Source organism: Amblyraja radiata, chromosome 2 (genome assembly GCF_010909765.2).
Source record: "Amblyraja radiata isolate CabotCenter1 chromosome 2, sAmbRad1.1.pri, whole genome shotgun sequence".
Lineage (NCBI taxonomy): Eukaryota > Metazoa > Chordata > Chondrichthyes > Rajiformes > Rajidae > Amblyraja > Amblyraja radiata.
In genome coordinates this window covers 35,059,739-35,083,159 of record NC_045957.1, presented here as the reverse complement: position 1 = coordinate 35,083,159, position 23,421 = coordinate 35,059,739, and the positions used below count along the sequence as shown (strand labels likewise).

General features: G+C 43.2%; 1 protein-coding gene across 1 annotated transcript in view; it reads left to right on the top strand.

The window, feature by feature from the left end:
* The window catches only part of adarb2 (adenosine deaminase RNA specific B2 (inactive)), a 675,592-nt gene that overhangs the window by 515,090 nt on the left and 137,081 nt on the right, over window positions 1–23,421 (top strand). Inside the window, exon 4 of the mRNA XM_033044908.1 lies at window positions 8,361–8,475. Coding sequence (XP_032900799.1) covers window positions 8,361–8,475 — 115 coding nt within the window. The remainder of the gene's footprint in view (window positions 1–8,360; window positions 8,476–23,421) is intronic.

Sequence of the window (23,421 nt, the reverse complement as noted above, 5' to 3'; positions counted from 1 at the left end):
TTTCTTGTGTATCCTAGTATGCCTATAGTGTGATTTCTATAGTGTACAGTGCTTTCAGAAAATATTCAGACCCATTCACTTTTTCCACATTTTGTTATGTTACAGCCTTATTTTAAAATGGATTAAATTCCTTTTTTTTTTAATCATCAATCTACACACAATACCCCAGAATGAAGAAGCGAAAACAGGTGTTTAGAAATGTTTGCAAAGTAATTAAAAAGAAATAACTGAAATATCACATTTACATAAGTATTCCGATCCTTTGCTGTGACACTCAAAATTGAGCTTCGGTACATCCTGTTTCCATTGATTATCCTTGAGATGTTTCTGCAACTTGATTGGAGTCCACCAGTGGTAAATTAAATTGATTGGACATAAATTGGAAAGACACACACCTCTTTATATAAGGTCCCACAGTTGACAGTGCATGACAGAGCAAAAACAAAGCCATGAAGATGAAGGAATTGTCCGTAGACCTCAGAGACAGGATTGTGTCGAGACACAGGTCTGGGGAAGGGCATAAAACAATTTCTGCAGCATTACAGGTCCTGAAGAGCACAGTGGCCTCTGTCATTCTTAAATGGAATAACTTTGAAACCACCAGAACTCTTCATAGAGCTGGCTGCCCGGCCAAACTGAGCAATCGGGGGAGCTTGGCCAGGGAGGTGACCAAGGACCCGATGGTCACTCTGACAGAGCTCCAGAGTTCCTCTGTGTAGTTGGGAGAACCTTCCAGAAGGCCAACTATATCTGCAGTTCTCCACCAAACAGGCTTTTGTGTTAGAGTGGCCAGACGGAAGCCACTCCCCAGTAAAAGGCACATGACAGCCCACTTGGAGTTTGCCAAAAGGCATGATGAACAAGATTCTCTGGTCTGATGAAACCAAGATTGAACTCTTTGGCCTGAATGCCAAGTGTCACGTTTGGAGGAAACCAGGCACCGCTCATCACCTGGCCAATACCATACCTGGTGAAGCATGGTGGTGGCAGCATCATGCTGTGGGGATGTTTTTCAGCGGCACGAACTGGGAGACTAGTGAGGATCGAGGGAAAGATGAACCGTGCAATGTACAGAGAGATTCTTGATGAAAACCTGCTCCAGAGCTGGACCTCAGACTGGGGCAGAGGTTCACCTTCCAACAGGACAACAACCCTAAACACACAGCCAAGTCAAGTGGCTTTGTGACAAGTCTGTGAATGTCCCTGAGTGGTCCAGCCAGAGCCCAGACTTGAACCCAATCGAACATCTCTGGAGGGACATGAAAATAGCTGTGCATCGACACTCCCCGTCCAACCTGACAGAGCTTGAGAGGATCGGCAGAGAAGACTGGGAGAAATTACCGAAATACAGGTGTGCCAAGCTTGTAGCGTCATACCCAAGAAGACTTGAGGCTGCCGAAGGTGCCTCAACAAAGTAAAGGGTTTGAATACTTATGTAAATGTGATATTTCAGTTATTTGTTTTTATTTTGCAAATGTTTCTAAACACCTGTTTTCGTTTTTTTATTATGGGGTATTGTGTGCAGATTGATGATAAAAAAATGAATTTAATCCATTGTAGAATAAGGCTGTAACGTAACAAAATGTGGAAAAAGTGAAGGGATCTGAATGTTTTCTGAATGCATTGTATCTGTCGATGTTTGTAAATCATTGGGGACCTGCCAAATGTTCTCAGTGGGAAGTAAAGGCGTTGATGTGCCTTCTTGGCTGTTGCTTCAATGTGGTAGGTCCATGTCAATTGTTAGTGATATTTACACCAAGTAACTTGAAGCTCTCAACCATTTCCACTTAAAGTCATAGAGTGATACAGTGTGGACACAGGCCCTTCGGCTCAACGTGCCCACACCGGCCAACATGTCCCAGCTACGCTGGTCCCACCTGCCTGCGCCTGGTCCATATCCCTCCAAACCTATCCTATCCATGTACCTGTCCAACTGCTCCTTAAACGATGGGATAGTCCCTGCCTCAACTACCTCCTCTGAGAGCTTGTTCCATACAACCACCACCCTCTGTGTGAAAAAGTTACCCCTCGGATTCCAACTAAATCTTTTCCCCTTCACCTTGAACCTATGTCCTCTGGTCCTCGCTTCCACTACTCTGGGCAAGAGACTCTGTGCATCTACCCGATCTATTCCTCACATGATTTTGTACACCTCTATAAGATCACCCGTCATTCTCCTGCGCTCCAAGGAAATAGAGATCCAGCCTACTCAACCTCTCCCTATAGCTCACACCCTCTAGTCCTGGCAACATCCTCGTAAATATTTTCTGAACCCTTTCAAGCTTGACAATATTTTTCCTATAACATGGTGCCCGAACTGAACACAATATTCTAAATGCGGTCTCATCAACATCCTGTACAACTGCAACATGACCTCGCAACTTCTATACTCAATACTCTGATTGATGAAGGCCAAAGTGCCAAAAGCCTTTTTGACCACCTTATCTACCTGCGACTCGACCTTCAAGAGACCATGCACCTGTACTCCTAGATCCCTCTGCTCTACAACACTCCCCAGAGGCCTACCATTCACTGTGTAGGTCCTGCCCTTGTTAGATGTCCCAAAATGCAACACCTCACACTTCTATGTATTAAATTGCATCAACCATTCCTCAGCCCACCTGGCCAATCGATCCAGATCCTGCTGCAATCGTTCACAACCATCTTCACTATTTGGCGGTAGCGGGATAAAACTGGTGCAGGTGGTGAGGTTTGCCATGGGCTGTTCTAGCCTCCCATTCGTGCACCATATCCATCTGTCACCTCAAATTGTTAACCCGTTGCATGGAACTGCTAACCAGTCTGAAGAAGGGTCTCGACCCGAAACGTCACCCATTCCTTCTCTCCAGAGATGCTGCCTGTCCTGCTGAGTTACTCCAGCTTTTTGTGTCTATCTTGTGGCTATATTAAACCAGCATCTGCAGTTCCTTCCCACACAAGGAGAACAAATTAAGTTCCTTCACATGTTTTTGATATATCACTATTCCTTCATCATCACCAGGATAGGATTCTGGAACTAAATCCTCTGGGGGTTATTTTCATCAGAAGGAAAGTAGCATTTCAAGAAGGCAGTCATCTTCATCAGCCTGCATGACAATAATTGCTGGCATCTTCTGATATCCTTTCTCCTCCAACCCATAGAGTGGATGTAGGAGTTCACACCTTGAATCAAAACGCTTTGGATACTCAAGTACAAGCATTTAATTGTGTAATCTAGCATTATTTTCAATGTCATTGACTAAGGGGGATTAGCTTGTTTGTTTCAAATGGATTAGCAGCCCCTTCATGAAAGAGGAGACAAAGACATTTCATACAAGAAGCGGCATGCCAACATTTACCAAGGCTAATTTCAGACAAGCAACGGCATGCCAACATTTACCAAGGCTAATTTCAAAGCTTCAATGTAGTGAACCACTTCCCCGTTTGGTGATACGATGGAAGATTAAAAGCGGCTGCAACATTTTCCAGAACGGATTTAGTTCAACAGCATTTATTAAATATATAATTTTTGCTTCGGACATCTGGTTGTAATTTTCTGCAGCCTCACCATTTTGGAGTCACTGAGTTGTACAAGCAGATCTCTACCATTCAGCAACCATGTCAACTTCTTGACCCATCTACAGGATTCGCATTTAAGATAGACACAAATGTTGGAGTAACTCAGCGGGTCAGGCAGCATCTCTGGAGAAAAGGAATAGGTGGCGTTTCAGGTTGAGACCCTTCTTCCGTCTGACAGCTTCAGGTGACTTTTTCACCTGATCAGCAGGTGAGGGATCTGAAGAAGAAGGGTCCTGAACCGAAACCTATTTCTTTTCTCTATTCACCTATTCCTTTTCTCAACCTATTCCCTTCCTCCAGAGACATCAGCCAAGATATACCTGAATCTTGCCACCTATGCCTAATCTTATCTTCTTATTCATACAAAGGGACTTGCATTTCCAATCTAGCAGGATGTTCTTGGTGGTTATTAGTTACCAAAGTTTCTGTCAGCATTTTGAAGGTATTGTTTCCAGAGAACTTAGCATCCTGAGGTCATAAACCAATACAGCACGGAAACAACCAACATGCCCCATCTAAGATAGGCCCATTTGCCCCGAATTCATTCCTATCCATGTACCTGTCCAAGTGCTTTTTAAATGTTGTTATTATACCTAGTTCCTGCGCTACCTCAATCCATATACCCACCACCCCTTTTGTGGAAAGGTTGCCCCTCTGGTTCCTATTAAATCGTTCCTCTCTCATCTTAAACTAAGGCCATTTGTTCTTGATTCTCCAACCCAAGAGAAAAGAAAAACCTGTTCATTCATCCTATCCATTCCTCATCATTTTAAACATTCAGAAATCTGAACACTTTAAACAATTTTAATCTATTAAAACAAAACAATCGACCTCAAAGCAATGTTTAAGAAAGAACTGCGGATGCTGGAAAAATCGAAGGTAGACAAAAATGCTGGAGAAACTCAGCGGGTGAGGCAGCATCTATGGAGCGAAGGAATAGGTGACATTTCGGGTTGAGACCCTTTTTCAGACTGAAGAAGGGTCTCGACCCGAAACGTCACCTATTCTTTCGCTCCATAGATGCTGCCTCACCCGCTGAGTTTCTCCAGCATTTTGGTCGACCACAAAGCAATATTTAGTTGAAGCATCTCTTATGAAAGTTCACATGTTGCTAGTTACATTTGCAAGGATTGAACAAGTTGTTTTCTTCAGCAAAACTACTAAAGTAGGGAAAGATAGAATGTTTAAAAGTGTGTTCTATTTTAATGTTTCACACATAAAATAATCCCGTTACTATCGCTGCTTTGTAAATTGATTCTCTCATTATTTTTATAAGAATGCAGAATGGGGGCAAGGTCTAGACTGAAATGAAGGCACACTCTGTATATGTTCAGTCTTGCTGTCAACCTTGTAACTGCATCAAGGAGCCAGCGTACTAATAAATGGTATCCAAGTATGATACCTGTCAGGTGTCAAAAAGACAATAGGACTTTCATAAATCAGCAGCTGGCTCTCTTACATAAAACCACACACATCCTGTGTTGAATTTTGTCTTTTCAATGTTCAAATACGAATCAAACCACTCAAAATAGATCAGGGTTTGCATCTTCATTATTAGTGTAAGTTGCACGACTCACTGGTGAGTGATATCTTGGTGTAAATTGGTATGCAGAAGTGGATGGATTAAACTTATCTTGGTCCTGATTTAGGTAAAGTTTGTTCAATGGATCTAGCAAGACTATGCCCGTCTGACATTTAGATTGGTTCTGATCTAAATTACAGCCTCTGAAAGTAAATGTTGGAAGTTCTGAACAGCAGTTGCTACATATATACCGAGACACAGATAATGGGATTAAGAGGGATTAAGAAATGCAGAACTTTTGACTGAGTGAATGAATGATACTTTATTGTCATAGGTATTGTGAAAAGCTTTGTTTTTCATCCACCCTAGGCAGTACACTGTGTCGCCACGTGTCTGACATCGACAGAGTTACAAAAGTACCGAACAGTCGTATCTACTGCCTGCCATATGTGGCAGCACACCTTCCCCACCACCACCACCCGCTAGTTTCTCCTTCCATCTTGGCGTCCCCCCCCCTCCGGGTCCCCCCTTCATTCCAATCGTACTCTGTGCCCACCACCCCGCCAGGTCCACCTTTGTTCTCGGCAGCCCCCCCGCCGGGTCCCTCCACGACTCTTGCGGTCTACCTCGCTCTCGGCGACATGGTTCCCGCCACCGAGACTGAAGAGCTGATTTTATTACCTCTCGCATTTTTAAACACCTTTCAGAAACTGGGACTGCATCAAAGCATTTCGCAGGCACTGCGCTACTTGGGGTCACTGCTGTAATATAGGAAAGGTTAAGGAGTGGGCGAGATATTTCTCCTCAGCTCAAAAGGGCAAGTTACGGCAGTAATGCGCAGTGAGCCAATATAAACGTCATACACCGTCCCCACCCCTCCATCGTTCAGCAGCCTTGTTCTGTTATTGCTTCCTGTGGGCGTTGTGCTCACAAAGGTTTTATCATCTGCAACCCTGATGAAGATCAAGGCTGGGGAGGTGAGAGTCGGTGGGCAGCTGAGTTTTGCAGAATACGTGTGGGAGGTACTTCAAAATCTTAAAGGAAGCTTGAAGCAAGAGGATTCAAGAGAGTAAAGAGTGTTTTATTGTCATATGTCCCAGATAGAACAATGAAATTCGTATGTGCCTGTGCCTTTTGGGCGGCTACAGCAAAATTTTCAAAATGTTGAAAATGTTTTGGCGACAGTGGCAACAGTTTTTGCTGTCGTAGGTTGACGTAGGTGCTGTCGTAGGTGAATTCCATTAAAACTGGTCCCTGGCGTTCGCCAAAGTGGGACAGGCCCATTAGCAGCAGCACAACAGAATATGCAAACATAGAAACATAGAAACATAGAAATTAGGTGCAGGAGTAGGCCATTCGGCCCTTCGAGCCTGCACCGCCATTCAATATGATCATGGCTGATCATCCAACTGTATCCCGTACCTGCCTTCTCTCCATACCCTCTGATCCCCTTAGCCACAAGGGCCACATCTAACTCCCTCTTAAATATAGCCAATGAACTGGCCTCGACTACCCTCTGTGGCAGGGAGTTCCAGAGATTCACCACTCTCTGTGTGAAAAAAGTTCTTCTCATCTCGGTTTTAAAGGATTTCCCCCTTATCCTTAAGCTGTGACCCCTTGTCCTGGACTTCCCCAACATCGGGAGCAATCTTCCTGCATCTAGCCTGTCCAACCCCTTAAGAATTTTGTAAGTTTCTATAAGATCCCCTCTCAATCTCCTAAATTCTAGAGAGTATAAACCAAGTCTATCCAGTCTTTCTTCATAAGACAGTCCTGACATCCCAGGAATCAGTCTGGTGAACCTTCTCTGCACTCCCTCTATGGCAATAATGTCCTTCCTCAGATTTGGAGACCAAAACTGTACGCAATACTCCAGGTGTGGTCTCACCAAGACCCTGTACAACTGCAGTAGAACCTCCCTGCTCCTATACTCAAATCCTTTTGCTATGAAAGCTAACATACCATTCGCTTTCTTCACTGCCTGCTGCACCTGCATGCCCACTTTCAATGACTGGTGTACCATGACACCCAGGTCTCGCTGCATCTCCCCTTTTCCTAGTCGGCCACCATTTAGATAATAGTCTGCTTTCCTGTTTTTGCCACCAAAATGAATAACCTCACAGGGTGCAAACATAGTACACTTTAAACAATATAATTAACGAGTGAAAAAAAAGTTCAGTATTTGTATATATATATACACATACTCACAAATAAACCTCTATATATTCATGTATTTATGTATGTATGCACGCACGCGCGCGCACACGCACAAACGTACACGCAAAAAACACATGATTCAGGCATCGAACTTCATGGCGACAATTGGTGTCACCGATCCCATGACTTGTGAAAAAGTACACCTGCCAAGCCTGACCTACATTATTCACTGAAAAAAAAAATTGTCACACGAAGATCTGTGTGAGTGCTGTTGTCACTTCAGACATCCAAGCACTTCTTTACATAAGCACATCATAAACATCAAGGCCCCAGAAACTACTTGCCATGAGAACAATGTAATGCTCCAGACATTCAAGCAATGAAAAGATTCTAGTCTGGTCACTACATTTGAAATGCTTTTAGACAAATTTGTGCTTTTATTTATTTGCTGAAATTAATATATTAATATATATTTTAAATATCTATAGGCCAACGCATGAAAAGTTGCAAATGATGTTTATTAATTACAAAATCAAAGAGATCTGACAAAGGTTTCAAAATTATTTAATCAGGGTGCAAATAACATTTGAATCTGTCACAGATGTGAGCATAATGAATATTATATAATTCACCTCTTACGAAGCAGTGAGAAAAGGAAGCTAAGGATAGTAGAATTTGTCATTGTCAGGAGCGGAAGAGAATAAAATAAATTAGTATTTAGGATATGCACAGCTTGATCAACACTTATTAAATCCTACTTTGCCTATTTATACTTATAGATGAGCATGTGAATCGTTAATATAAAAAAGATGGAAAGGTTAATAGTGGGCCACAACATGGGTTCAAAGACCATGGTGCAGATAAGAGAATAGTTAAAGGAATAGGCGATCACACACTGTGAACCAGACTCATTACCTTGCTGCTCAAGGTGAACAGTAACTCAACTGGTAAGTGAAATTATGCAGCATTTAACACAGGAAAAGAAAGTCACCTGATTATCATTTTGTTTCAACAATTGCTCAAGAAGAAGAGAGGAAATGGCAGCCCCTTGATATACTTGTACCACAGTGCACGCCTTGAGACAACTGGCCTCATTACAATGCATCGTTTCCGTGTCTTTCAGGAGTTTGCCGATGCAGTGTTTCACCTGGTCACAGAGAAATTCAAAGAGCTAACAGACAATTTGACCTCCTCACATGCACGGCACAAGGTACTTGCAGGAATCGTAATGACCAGAGGTAAGGAAACTCAAAACCCTGAAGGCAATTTTTCATTAACACATAAGCGGTGCCTGGAGGATGTATTTTCCTTTTCTCTTTTGCAAACAAAAATACTCAATGTACCTGTATTGCCTTGCTGTTTACGGAGGGACAATTTTTGAAAAATGTATTATACCTCCGCAGTGGAGTTCCAGCACGCTACGAAAAAATGCAGGCCAGTAAAATGCATTGCCAAACATAATGCTGAATGCACCAAAATATGACTTTACTTCATATTACTTTGGGAATCTAAACATCTCAACCCATAAACAACAGAAACAATCCCTCAATAACATTTTCACTGAGGATAGAAATGGTTGATGATGGAGTAATGGTGAGCATTATGCCCAGAGCAGTCCAGCCTTTGGTGGAGGACAGTGGTGGTGATATCCTGAACACAACTAATTTAGCTGGTTCTGATGGAAATATTAATCAACACTCAATAATTATCTTTCAGTTTAGTTTACTTTAGAGATACGGGGCAGAAATAGGCCCTTTGGCGCACTGAGTCCACACCGACCAGCGATCCCCGCACATTAACACAAGCCTATGCACACTACGGGACAATTTACACTTATACCAAGTGTACAAACCCAAGCCAATTAACCTACAAACCTGTACGTCTTTGGAGTGTGGGAGGAAACCGAAGATCTCTGAGAAAACCCACACGGTCTCTGGGAGAAAGTACAAACTCCGTACAGACAGCACCTGCAGTCGTGATCGAACCAGGGTCTCCCGCTCAGCAAGCACTGTAAGGCAGCAACTCCACCGCTGCGCCACCGTGCCGCATAGTTATAAATTCAAACATGCAATATAAGTTCAGGTTGATGAATAGTTATCCCAAAATTAATGGTCCACTTATGCTTGGTTATCTGCCAGTGGTATAAATACCAATGGTGCTGAAATTTAGTCAATCCTTGCCCTGATAGATACCTGGTTGTGTCAAATCACACACTTGAATAAGGTTGCTGAATTTAGACCAATTAGCACATGCTTCCAGTTTGCTTTCTATTGCTGCTGCACTCTTCGTTTTGTGTAATGGCCATCATTTTCGATTAGTCTCGCAGCGTGGGAACAAAATACTCACGAGAAATGGCTAATGTTTTGCAGAAATAATGTTAAGTTGCCATAGGACTACAAAATTCATTCTGCATGTAACACCTCGCAGGAACAATCAGAGGCAAAGACAATGTTTAAGAGACATTTAGATCGGTAAGGCATAGGAGGATATGGTCTTAAAGGTGGCACAGTGGTGTAGCTGGTAGAGCTGCTGCATCACAGCACCAGAGACCAGGGTTCGATACAGACCTCGGGTGCTGACCGTGTGGAGTTTGCATGTTCTCTCTGTAACTGCACGTGATTTCCCCAGCTGTTCCTCTTTCCTCCCACATCACGTTTGAGGATATGCACGTTAGCAGGTTAACTGGCCTCTGTAAACTGCCCCCAGCACATATGGAGTGGGACACCATGAGGCTGGACTGAGAAGAATGACAATCACAAAATATTAGCCCTCCACCCCCCAAAAATATTCACAACATAAGAACACAATAAAGTGAAGGTGGAAAGGGGATAAGCTCCCACCAGCCAGCTCTGCCACTCAATAAGATCACGGTGGTAATTCTATAAATTGCATTCCGCTTCTGAGTTCATTGCCTTACCCACCTGGTGGTCACACAAGGAAATCAAAATAAATATAAAATAGTCACTAATAAATCCAATTTGAATCGGGTGAAAATGCGTTACCTAGTGAATGGTTGGAATATAGAGCTCACTATCAGAAATAGTGAATGCACATTTAAGAGAAAGCCGGAAAAACACAAAGGAATTTGGGCGCTCACGGTGGCGCTGCGGTAGAGTTGCTGCCTTACAGCGAATGCAGCGCCGGGGACCCGGGTTCGATCCCGACTATGGGTGCTGTCTGTACGGAGTTTGTACCTTCTCCCCGTGACCTGCGTGGGGTTTCTACGAGATCTTCGGGTTTCCTCCCGCACTCCAAAGCCGTACAGGTTTGGAGGTTAATTGGCTTGGTAAATGTAAAAATTGTCCCTAGTGGGTGTAGGATAGTGGTGTGGGAGGATAGTGGGCCGAAGGGCCTGTTTCCGCGCTGTATGTCTAAACTCTAATAGGGAGCTATAGTGGAGGTGGGTGCACAGCATGTCACGTGGGCCATGAGTTCCAGCAAAGGCAAGTTAGGTCATATGGCATGCAGTGAACATTCTGCGCAATGAAAATGTTGAAGAATGAATGTCCATTAGATGTGACAATGGCTGCTCTGTATCCATTTCACATGATCAGCTGCATCTATTAAGATGACTTGGTCATCTAATGGATGTTCAACCATGTATCCTGAAAGGTAGAGTATGTCAGCTGTACAGCCACCTAGATTGTCTGCATCTGGATACCGTACCATCTCTCACCGTTGATCAACAAGCAAATTGGACTGAACAAATGAAGAAAGGTTAGACATAAAAATTGGATATAGAAAGCTGGAGCAACTCAGCGGAACAGGCAACATCTCCTGAGAGAAGGGATGGGTGACGTTTCAGGTCGAGACCCTTCTTCAGACTGAGAGTCAGGGGAGAGGGAACGTCATCTATTCCTTCTCTCCATAGATGCTGCCTGTCCCGCTGAGTTACTCCAGCATTTTGTGTCTATCTTCAGTGTAAACCAACATCTGCAGTTCCTTCCTACACAAAGGTTAGACAAACTTGGGTTTTTTTCCAGCTGGGTATCGGACATTCAAGATATGACATTTTTTTAAATTAGCAGCTTGAAAAAAATGGTAGAACAAATCCTGGTTATTACAAAGATAGCACAAAGTGCTGGACTAACTCAGCGGGTCAGGCAGCATCTGAGTGACGAATCATGTCTGGATCCATCTTCAGACCTGTATTTCTAGAATCATTCTTTTAAATGAAATGGTTGGTGAAGAATTAATAAATGCAAAGATTATAAGGAAGAATCTCCCAATATCAGGAATGAAATTGCTCTTTATTAATTTGAACTCCTGCCCCTAAAGTGCACTTCCCGCTATCTAAAGGGCCTGTCCCACTTTCCCGAGTAATACACGAATTCTCCCAAGTTTTCCCCTTGACTCAAACTCGCAGAATGTTCGTAACGAGTCTGTAGGAGTCCGTGGGTAGCGGCTCATTATGCCAGCCGTAGGTACTCAGGGCATCAGGTAAGTCGGGACGTTTTTTCGAGCCACGAGTAAAAAGAATAGCCCCGAGTACCTAGGGCTGGCATAACAAGCTGCTACGATATAGCTACGGACTCCTATGGCCTCCTACGGACTTGTTACGGACATTCTGTGAGTTTGAAAACGCGGGGGAATTTGTGAATAACTCGGGAAAGTGGGACAGGCCCTTAAAGCTTTTGCCCCTCCAAGTTAAAACTGAATAAAATGTAGTCACTCTGGAGAGGTAGAGGAACAATGTTTACAGGGGAAGTAAATAAAAGCAGCAAGGAGTATAACTGCTCACTACAAAATTTGTTAGTACATTAGAAGTGTACAATAAAATGACAGTGAAAACTAAATAACAAACCAGATCCTCCTGGATGAGAAGAAAAGCGACAAATTCTATCCCAATGACTATAAATAAGAAAATGTCGTTTTTGTGGATTCTTGTATTTTTTTGACAGATGAGGAGTTTTACTTTGCTGCAAGCGATGTATTTTGGACCTTCCTGCTTGCATTTTTTCCTTTGATAACAGTGACAGATCACGAAGCGCTCATTGTCATCGCCCTGAATTATTGCCGACTGCTTTGCATTTCGCAAATCTCCCCCATTTCGTCATTTGCTAATCCGGCTGGAGTCCGGGAACTCCGTAATGACAAACATGTCTCCCCTGTCTGTGTTGTGAGTAATTAATCAGTGTTGTTTACCCGTGGCTATTGATACACTTCGCACAGCTTGGCAGCCCAGTGACAGCTCCAGTCGACGGATTCCAGCTAAATGTACTTGTTAGCCAAATGCGCTATCAGGCACTCAGCAAAAGTTACTGGAGCAACTGCGTGGTCATAACTTCACCATCGTAATTCAGACGAGAGAAGGATAGTTGGAACCCCGTAAAATCAAGTGACACAATCAAGTGGGCCGGCACAGTGGTGCTGCGGTACAGTTGCTGCTTTATAGCGCCAGAGACCCGGGATCGATCCTGACCACAGGCGCTGTCTGCACGTTTGTACGTTCTCCCTGTGACCGCGTGGGTTTTCTCTGGGTGCTCCGGTTTCCTCCCATACTAGGAAGACGAATAGGTTTGTAGGTTAATTGGCTTCGGTAAAATCGTAAATTGTCTCTAGTGTGTAGGATAGCGCTTGTGCATGGGGTGATCGCTGGTCGGCAAGGACTCGGTGGGCCGAATGGCCTGTTTCCGCGCTGTACCTCTAAAGTCTAACGTCTAAAGATTTAGGAGAGAAGATCCAGGGCAAGAAAAAAATCACAGAAGAAACTATTATTATCTTTTCTCTTTGTTTTTTCTTCCAAATGTGTTATCAGGAAGAAACTGTGTTCATAACGTCACCATCATATTTCAGACAGGAGAAGGAGTTGGACCTCTCATCCCTGTACATTTACACTGTACAATGTCACATTCATTCAAAGTATTCAAAGGTTTTTATTAGTCACATTCACATACACCGAGGTGTAATGAAGTGAAATGCTTTTTGCCATTTTGCAGTACACAAAAGAATACAGACATAACACCAATGAGAGTCTTAAACACAAAGAACATCCCCCCACAATGGTTCCCACCATGAGGGAAGGCACAAAGTCCAGTCCCCAACCCCAGTTCACCCATAGTCGGGCCTATTGAGGCCTCCACAGTTGCCTCCATGGAGGCCCGATGTTCCTGGCCGTTCTCGCCGGGTGGTGGTGCTCCGGCATCGGGAGAGTCCTCACAGCGGCAAGGGAACCCTGGAACGGCCGCCTCCGTACTGGAGGACGCGGCTTCCGAAGACGACAAGGCCGCGCCGGATGGAGCTCCACAACTGGCGATCTCGTCGCGAGATCCCAGGCTCCCGATGTAAAGTTCGGCGCCGCCGCCCGCAGCTGGCTGCTCCACAGTCCCGCAGCTCCGCGATGTTGTTCCCGGCGGTCTCAGCTCACCGGAGCTCCAGCGCGGCGACCCAGGCAAGGCATCGCCTGCTCCACGATAGCGCTCCAGCGCTGTGCCGCCGCCGAAGCCGAGGTTCTGGCGGTCCGCGACAGGAAACGCCGCTCCAGGCCCGCTGGTAGGCCGCGAGGACGGGTCAAAGCTGCAGCCCGGAGAAAAGCTGCCTCTCCGACCAGGTAGGGACCCTGAAAGGCAGTTTCCCCTCAAAGCATAACTATCCTACATAATTTTACTGGCATAACAGGAACATACATGCTTTAAAATAAAAACAATAGACACAGATATATGTTAGGTTAATTTGAAATTGGGAGTGATATAGTCGGAGATATTCTTCTTGGTTTCTGTGGCTGGAAATATTTTCAAACTATGATCGTTTACAAGTTCTCCAATCACTTCCCTGAGTTTAGGATAGGATGTCCAGTTAAGACCACAAAATAATTCATTAAATCCCTTGTACAAATTCAAGCCATTTTTCCCTTGAGGAAGTTCTCTGATTCAGTGACAACACATAAAAGAGGCAAAATGCGGAAATATTTTTTTAGTTTTAGTTTTGAAGATACGGCATGGAAACATGCACTGAGTCCAGGCCAACCATCCCTAGTTCTTCCCGTGACCTGTTCACACTGGATCTATATTATCCCACTTTCTTATCCACTTCTTACACATTAGGGGCAATTTACGGAGGCCAATTAACCTATAAATGACCCAGCACACCCTTAGAATGACAAGGAAGCTCATGTGGTCACAGGGAAAATGTGCATGCAAACTCCACACGGACAACACGCAAGGTCAGGATCAAACCCGGGTCTCTGGCGCTGTAACGCAGCAACTCTACCAGCCATCTAGTCAGATGAAAGTTGCGGGATGATTGAGATTGGATCATTTCTAGGTCAACATCAGCAGACGAGAATAGCACTCCCTTGAATGTGGTGTGGTCTTTCTTTAATGCGCTGATCAGGATGGAATTAGGATCTCATCAGGGGAAAAGCGGATATTTTTATACGTAGCTTTAGTTCCAAAGATACAGCATGGAAACACACCCATCGAGTCCATGTCAACATACTATGTTAACATACTTTATCATCCACTCCTTCCACATTAGGAAATAGGTCCTCATCAGACTCTGAGCACAATTTTTCCTGTTATTTTCGTGTGGAAACGACTGTGGCTTTCTCATCAAGTGACATGATTAGGGCCTAAGACCCATCGAGACCATGCTGACCTTCAAAAACCCATTTAGACTAATCCTAAATAAATCCTGTTTACTTATTCTCTCCCTTCCCCACTTCTCATCAACTGTACCCACATTCCACCACTCATTTCCACACTAGAAATAATTTACAGCCTGCCAATCCATAAGCTTTTGGGATGTGAGAGAAAACTGGAGAAAACTCACACGATCACAGGGAGAACATGCAAAGTCCATGCAGACAGCACACAAGGTCAGGATTGAACCCAGGTCTTTGGCTTGGTGAGGCAGTAGCTCTACTAGCTGCCTATTGACACCAGACAGTTTCCAAGGGAGGTAACTTTCCTATGGTTTAATCAATGTTTGGATGTGGTTGACTGTTCCTTTCAAATCATTAAAGCAATAGTTTTGTGAATGCAGAACTAGTCAAGGTATGGTATTTCACGTCGAAGTTAGTAAAGATCTCAAACTCAATGGCTGAAAGGATTGTGAAGGCAGAAACCATCTTCCCATTTGAAAGATCTTGAAGAGCCACAATCTACAGGACTACAGATCTATGTAGGAAGGTGAGATCAGGTTTCAATTGGAATAGGCACAATGGGCCAAATGATCTTCTGCGTTGTAGATATTCTATTGTTTCCAGTGTCAGTACCCTCTCCCGGGCCAATATCCTCAATATATGCCCCGAATTACACTCATTTATAGTTACTTTGCACAAGCCATGTTATTTCATGCCTGCCACCTGGGATGAGATTACCAGGCAGAGGAAAAGATTAAAGGATGTGTTCAGAGTTTCCTAAAGGCATGCAATATCCCAGCAGAAAAGCTCGGGCCAATGATCATTCAAAGTGGAGAAGGGATATTAAACGCTAGGGACAATTTACTATTTATAGAAACCAAATAACCTATAAACCTGCACATCTTTGAAGTGTGAGGAAACTGGAGCACCCAGAGAAAGCTTTAGCTCTTAGGGCTAAAGGAATTAAAGGTTATGGAGAAAAAAGCAGGAATGGGGTACTGACTTTAGATGATCAACCATGATCACATTGAATGGCGGTGCTGGCTCGAAGGGCCGAATGGCCTACTCCTGCACCTATTTTTGAATGTTTCTATTTTTGTTCTAAAACCCACATGGTCACAGGGAGAACATACAAACTCCGTGCAGACAGCACCCATAGTCAGGATCGAACCCGGGTCTTTGGCGCTGGAAGGCAGCAACTCTACCACTGCGCCACCGTGCCGCCCCCGAAGTCGTGGAGACGTAATGCCCCTTTTAAAGTGCACAGCTTCTTCTTCTTCTTTACATGAAGTACAATAAAATTCCCATCCACTATTTAGAACAGGCAGCCAGCTGAATAGTTTAGTGGCTGTTAAGCCACTAGAGAGATACAAAATGAGAGTATTCTTTCAGGCAGATCTAGATTGCCTCAGTTTCTGTCAGTTAGGCTAATGAGATCTTACAGAATACAGTAACCCAATGGAAACTAAACTCATTAGACCCTATTCTTTTCCATTAAAATTAACAAAGTCTAATCACATTGGAACTCAGGTTTCTAATAGTGAAAAACATTCCCCTGCATGTTTAATAAATCCCTTAATATAATATTATGTGCATTCATTTTAATACCAACTGCATTATTAATATTATTGGTATCCTCGGGCCATCTATTAACTCAACTATATCATTATCTCTTGTCATGAGAATGAATAATATGTAAATTGGTCCTGATCGGGTTAATCATAAAAATATTGAAACTTGGTGAGATAACTCTGTATCTTAATAAATCTACATGTAACAGTCCAGTTAACTTTGAAAAAATGTTTACCATGTGTCCTTCCCTAAGAGAACCCAAAACATCTAACTGGTTATGAATTTGGTTGTGGGGAGTAAATAGGTAACTGTGTCTGAAGAAGGGTCTCGAACAGAAACCTCACCCATTCCTTCTCTCCAGAGATGTTGCCTGTCCCACTGAGTTAACATAGAAACATAGAAAATAGGTGCAGGAGGAGGCCATTCGGTCCTTCGAGCCAGCACCGCCATTCATTGTGATCATGGCTGATCGTCCCCAATCAATAACCCGTGCCTGCCTTCTCCCCATATCCCTTGATTCCACTAGTCCCTTGAGCTCTATCTAACTCTCTCTTAAATCTATCCAGTGATTTGGCCTCCATTGCCCTCTGTGGCAGGGAATTCCACAAATTCACAACTCTCTGGGTGAAAACCTTTTTTCTCCCCCCAGTCTTTAATTCTAAGACTTTATTCTAAGACTGTGGCCCCTGGTTCTGGGCTCACTCAACATTGGGACCATATTTCCTGCATCTAGCTTGTCCAGTCCTTTTATAATTTTATATATTTCTATAAGAGAGCCCCTCATCCTTCTAAACTCCAGTGAATACAAGCCTAGTCTTTTCAATCTTTCCTCATATGACAGTCCCGCCATCCCAGGGATCAATCTCGTGAACCTACGCTGCACTGCCTCAATCACAAGGATGTCCTTCCTCAAATTCGGAGACCAAAACTGTACACAATACTCCAGATGTGGTCTCACCAGAACCCTATACAACTCCAGCATTTTGTGTCTACTTTCGAAATAAGGGATCATTGGAGCAGTCAGGAATTGAGAAAAGAGGCAAATTATATTTAATCCTGAATAGTGAATCCATCTGACGAGGGTGAACCAAGCGAGGGAATTGAAAATAAAAAGTTATGGCCATTTTCATACTCGGAAATTAGCATCTTGTTCCCTATTGATTTTCTATGGACATAACAAAAAAGCTGTGATCGTGTGCAGTCAAAAGCCCATAACCTTCTTAAAAATTAAGAGAACTGAATGAAATTGTCAGTTATCGTAGATTGAACCATTCTGAAACAAATATAAAATAATCTTACTTGGATGACCTGAAATTAAAGCATATAATTAGTTAGTTACCCAAGTGTAGCTAATTTCAAACTTCAATTACTAGATCTAAACATCTATCGATTTCTTAATAAATGATTAACATTTTTAAATAGCCTAAGTGTCCAAATAATATTCATAAATAATTCACAATAAAACATGATTTTTAAATCTCATTTACATTAATTTATAGGCCAAATGGAAGGAATTTAGTGTTCAATTGCTGTAAATTAAAGTCCATTTTAAATCAGCTTTCTAGTGGGATCCTGTGAACGCGCTGGTTTAGAACGTTCACATTGCGGTAGATTTGTGCCCTCAAATGCCCAGAAAAATACTGCGGGATATAATGGGCCCAAAATGAGCTACTCGCAATATTAAACTTTGTATAAAGGGATCTTAAGAAGCCCTTTTTAATGTAAAAATAAGCAGCATACCTTCAATTATTTGCTCTATGAGACCCTGACAGCTGCCGGTGGTCGCGGGTTTAGAGATTGATTTTTAAACTACTAAAATTATTATACGAGGCCTTTAAAACTAATAATAGCTTTTGCGACGGGGTCTTCCAGCGATTTTTCGTTAATAATTAACTAGGCTGAACATCTTCGATTTGAACAGCCTAGAGAAAATCGCGTTTTAAACCCGCCCCCTCTAAACGGCGCCAAAATCGCGCACACCCACAGCGACAGATTTTCAGCGACGCTTCAGGTAGGCTTTGCAACATACCTACTGCATGCTACAGAAAAGGTTCAATCCCATCAGAGAATGTGCGGAGAAGATTTGTGAGAGGCACAATGGTGCCGCGTCGACTGCAACTACCTCATAGCTACAACAATGCGGGTTCATTTAAGCCCTTGGGTGCTGTCTATGTGGAGGTTGCTCGTTCACCCAGTGATTGTGCATATTTCTCCTGGATATTCCAATTTCCTCCCTCATTCAAATGATGTGCCGTAAGGCAAGTTAACCGGCTATTGTAAGATTCCCCTTGGTGTAGGTAGCTGGTAGGTGAATCAATTTGATGTCAACATGTGAGAGAATAAATTACAGGGAAATTGGGTTATGCAGCGAATTATATTGTCGATAGGATTGCTTTGAGAGCCAGCATGGATTCAATGGGCTGATGCATTTCTTCTTTTGCTGTGAGGAAAATTTGGTGAGTTTGGATTTGTTTTCTGTGCACAAACGAAGGCTGAAGGGTGTTTTGGACAAATTATTGGCTGCTTAGACGAGCACAGAAGATCTACTTTCTTTATCCATTAACAATAGGTAGGGGACATGGATTTGATGAAGGAGTTGTGGGAAGCTGAGGGATTGTTTTATTTAGTTTAGTTTTACGTTTAGAGATACAGCACGGAAACAGGCCATTCGGCCTACTGAGTCCGCAGCGAACAGCGATCCCCGCACAACAGCGATCCTACACACACTATGGACAATTTACACTTACATCAAGCCAATTCATCTATGGAGTGAATTTACCTTTATGTCTTTGGAGTGTGGGAGGATAGCAAAGATATCGGAGTAAACTCACACAGGTCAGGGGGAGAAGGTACAAACTCCGTACCGACAACACCCATAGTCAGCATCGAACCCACGTTTCTGCGGCTGCAAACGCTGCAAGGCAGCAACTCTACCGTTGCGCCACCATGCCACCCAATTGTGTTTGATCCAGCAACTGGCAGCTGTCTGGAACTCACTGCCAGGACGTACAGTGGAGGTGGGAGCTCACTCCAGTCTTGAAGAGACCATCAGTCTGAAGAAGGGTCTCGACCTGAAACGTCACCCATTCCTTCTCTCCAGAGATGCTGCCTGTCCCGCTGAGTTACTCAGCCTTTTGTGTCTATCTCCAGTTTTGAAGATCTACTTTGATGACCACATGGCAACCTACAAGGCTGTGAGCCAAAAGCTAGGAGATGGAATTAGGCGAGCAAAGGTTAGTTTAGTTTAGAGATATGAATAATGAATGAATGAATAAGTTTATTGGCCATGTATTCACATACAAGGAATTTGCCTTGTTACGATATGGAAGCAGGTCCGTCGGTCCATCGAGCCCGCTCCGACCAACGACCATCCATTCACAATAAACCTATTTAATCCCACATTCTCATCCACTCCTTATACACGAGTGGCAATTTACAGAGGAAAATTATCCTACAAACCCACACACCTTTGGGATGTGGGAAGAAACCAAAGCACCCGAAGGAAACCCACGTGGTCACAGAGATAAAATGCAAACTCCACACAGACAACACCCGAGGTCAGGATCGAACTCGAGACTCTGTTGCTGCGATGCAGCATCTCTATCAGCTGTGCCGCTGTGACCAGCATGGATTCAATGGGTTGCATGGCCTCTTCGTGTTCCGTGAATTTCTATAATTCTGTGATTTAATTCTATTGTCAGAGACAGGGAAAGTGAAATTGCTGAGGCCGAGAATTCAATTCCTCCCTTTGTGACCATCTGTCTAGCAAACCTGACTTTTGCCACCTTGGAATAGATGGCAAAGCAGGCTGGTGACTACCTCTGTTCTTATTTTCTTATGGTTAAAATGTGCAGGTCATTAGAAATATAGAAACATAGAAAATAGGTGCAGGAGGAGGCCATTTAGCCCTTCGAGCCAGCACCACCATTCATTGTGATCATGGGTAATCATCCACAATCAGTAACCCGTGTCTGCCTTCTCCCCATATCCCTTGATTCCGCTAGCCCTTAGCGCTCTGTCTAACTCTCTTTTACATTCATCCAGTGAATTGGCCTCTATTGCCTTCTGTGGCAGAGAATTCCACAAATTCACAACTCTCTGGGTGAAAAAGTTTGTTCTCATCTCAGCTTTAAATGGCCTCCCCTTTATTCTTAGACTGTCGGCCCCTGGTTCTGGACTGCCCCAACATTGAAAACATTTTTCCTGCATCTAGCTTGTCCAGTCCTTTTATAATTTTATATGTCTCTATAAGATATCCTCTCATCCTTCTAAATTCCAGTGAATACAAGCCCAGTCTTTCCAATCTTTCCTCATTTGACAGTCCCGCCATCCTGGGGATTAACCTACATTGCACTGCCTCAATAGCAAGGATGTCCTTCCTCAAATTAGCATTGTCAAGAAGCAGTCTGTTTTTAATGAAACTCAGAATGCAAAATCAGACATTTAAAAACTGTTACTTTGACCACTTTAGTGAGCACCCTTTCATAGTCATAGTCATACAGCGTGGAAAAGGCCATTCGGCCCATCTTGCCCACACTGACCAACATGTCCCATCTACTCTACTCCTACCTGCTTGCATTTGGCCCTTTTCGCTCTAAACCTATCCTATCTGTGTGCCAGTCTAAATGTTTCTTAACATGTTAGAATTCTTCACAGATTCTGTGCTCATCCCTACCCCATCTCTGCAATGTGGAATACATGTTGCTTCTCTTTTTCCTGTTGTGCTGACGGGTCCTTGACCTGAAACATCAACTCTGTTCCTCTCCCCGTTGATGCCCTTTGGCCGGCTCAATGCTTCAAGCATTCTCTGCTTTAGTGTATGCAGACTTGGATCAACACTGTCCTATCCCTGGAACTAAAGTAGTGGCCATGCAGCATTAAAGTAACTTCATTACCAGTATAGTGAAAGGCATGACAAGTAAATGATAATTATGTTGACTGCTTTCATCATACAATGTCATGCCACTTGTAAGCCAGCGTATTTACTGCCATTCTTTCCTTTTACAAAGTCTCATGATCATCTTAAGTGATGAATGGGGCTAATTGTCCCTGAAATCACAAAGCTTTCATGCTGCTTGCCATTGGATGATTTCCCTGCAATTCTTCATGGCAACTTAAAAGCTATTGATCTTCCCCCTTCCCCATATAGCCATTGTGTTTTTCTGGATATGGATACTGTAAGCTATCTCCTATATTCTTCTTGTTCCATTGGAATGGTGGCGCAGCGGTAGGTTTGCTGCCTTACAGTGCCACAGACCTGGGTTTGATCCAGGCTACGGATGCTGTCTGTACGGAGTTTGTACGTTCTCCCAATGACCTGTGTGGGTTTTCTCCGGGATCTCTGGTTTCCTCCCACACTCCAAGGTTTGTAGGTTACATGGCTTTCTATAATTGTAAATTGTCCTTAGTGTGTGTAGGATAGCGTTAGTGTGCGGGGATCGCTGGTCGGCACGAACCCAGTGGGCCGAAGGGCATGTTTCCATGCAGTATGTCTAAACTAAACTAAACTAAACACTGCAAGAACCATTCCAACAGGCGCTTCTCCATTTCCTTGGATAGTCAACTCTTCTGCTCTGTATACAACTGATATTTCTCCCTGTTGAATATGATACATGCATGGAGAACCCTAGGAGTCAATGCTTAGACATTCATTTCCCATACAGAATTTAAATACCTTTAATAGAGTAATGGATGAAAGACTATCAAAAATTGCCAATGATAACAAGGTTAGATTCATAAATAACTCTAGGCTCATCAATTGTGAAGACAGAGCGAGAGATTTGTTGCTGCAATGATATTGGAAATCATTGTTAGTGAGTGTGAAATAAAGAGGTTATTGTAGAGGTACAAAATACTGACATTTTAAAATACACACAATTTTATCTACAGATATAGCATTATAAAATATCAGAACCGGATAGATCAGAAATAATTACTTCACATCGAAGGTGGATAATGTTCAGAGACACAAAAGACTACGGATGCTGCAATCTGGAAGAAAAAATCAAATTGCTGGAGAAACTCAGCAAGTCAGGCAGCATTTGTGCAGGAAATGGACTATCGACGTTCCAGGTGGGGACCTTTTCTCAGTCTAGACCTGAATCACCATCTTCTGTTCATTTCCCTTCACAGATACTGTCTGGCCTGTTGAGTTCCTCCAGCACTTTGGTTCTTTTTTTTGTTTAATGTTCAGAATGGACCGGTCAGGAAACACTCTGTGGCTGAAGACATCAAGCGTTACAAAATATTAGATAGATCAGATTTAATTACTTCACACAGAGGGTGGTGAATGTTCAGAGGAGACAGTGTTTTGAACAAAAGTAGCGAAACATTTAGTGTGTAATTGATCCAGGTATTGGTTCACATAGAAGCAGATATGACAGCAATATATAAGAGGTACATACACTATATGACTTGCTGAAGCAAAGTGGAAAGGTCACGTGGAGTTAGTGTTTGAACTAACGAGTGATTTATTTATTAAAACTGGTGCACACGAGGAGACCACTCAAAGCTGATCTACTGAATATGCCTTGGGGACGGATTTTATATTCTCAGATGACAAGTTACACAGAAATTTAACGAACAGTAAAACTAGGTCTTGATTACAGAATGGAGCTTACAGAAAGACCTAATTAGGTAACAAACAGAAGAAAATGATCATCCACAAGTCTAACTTGGTTGACAGTAGATCCAGATTTCTGTTACAATGGTGGATGCACGCTATAACATAATCAATTAAGTTCCTGAAACTTGGGTGTCATCACCACTGCATTCCATGTCTGTACATTTAGGCTTTGTCTGTGGTTCCCTGTCACCACATTAGCACAATCCACATCCCTATATACTAGTTATTAGCCCCCACTATTCTTTCCACGACAACCGCATTTAAACACTCTTCACCTGACTCTCTTTAGTTATTTGGACAGACACATTGAAAAGGAGAGAATAGCGGCACAGTGGCACAACGGTAGAGTTGCTGCCTTACAGCGCTTGCAGCGCCAGAGACCCGGGTTCGATCCCGACTATGGGT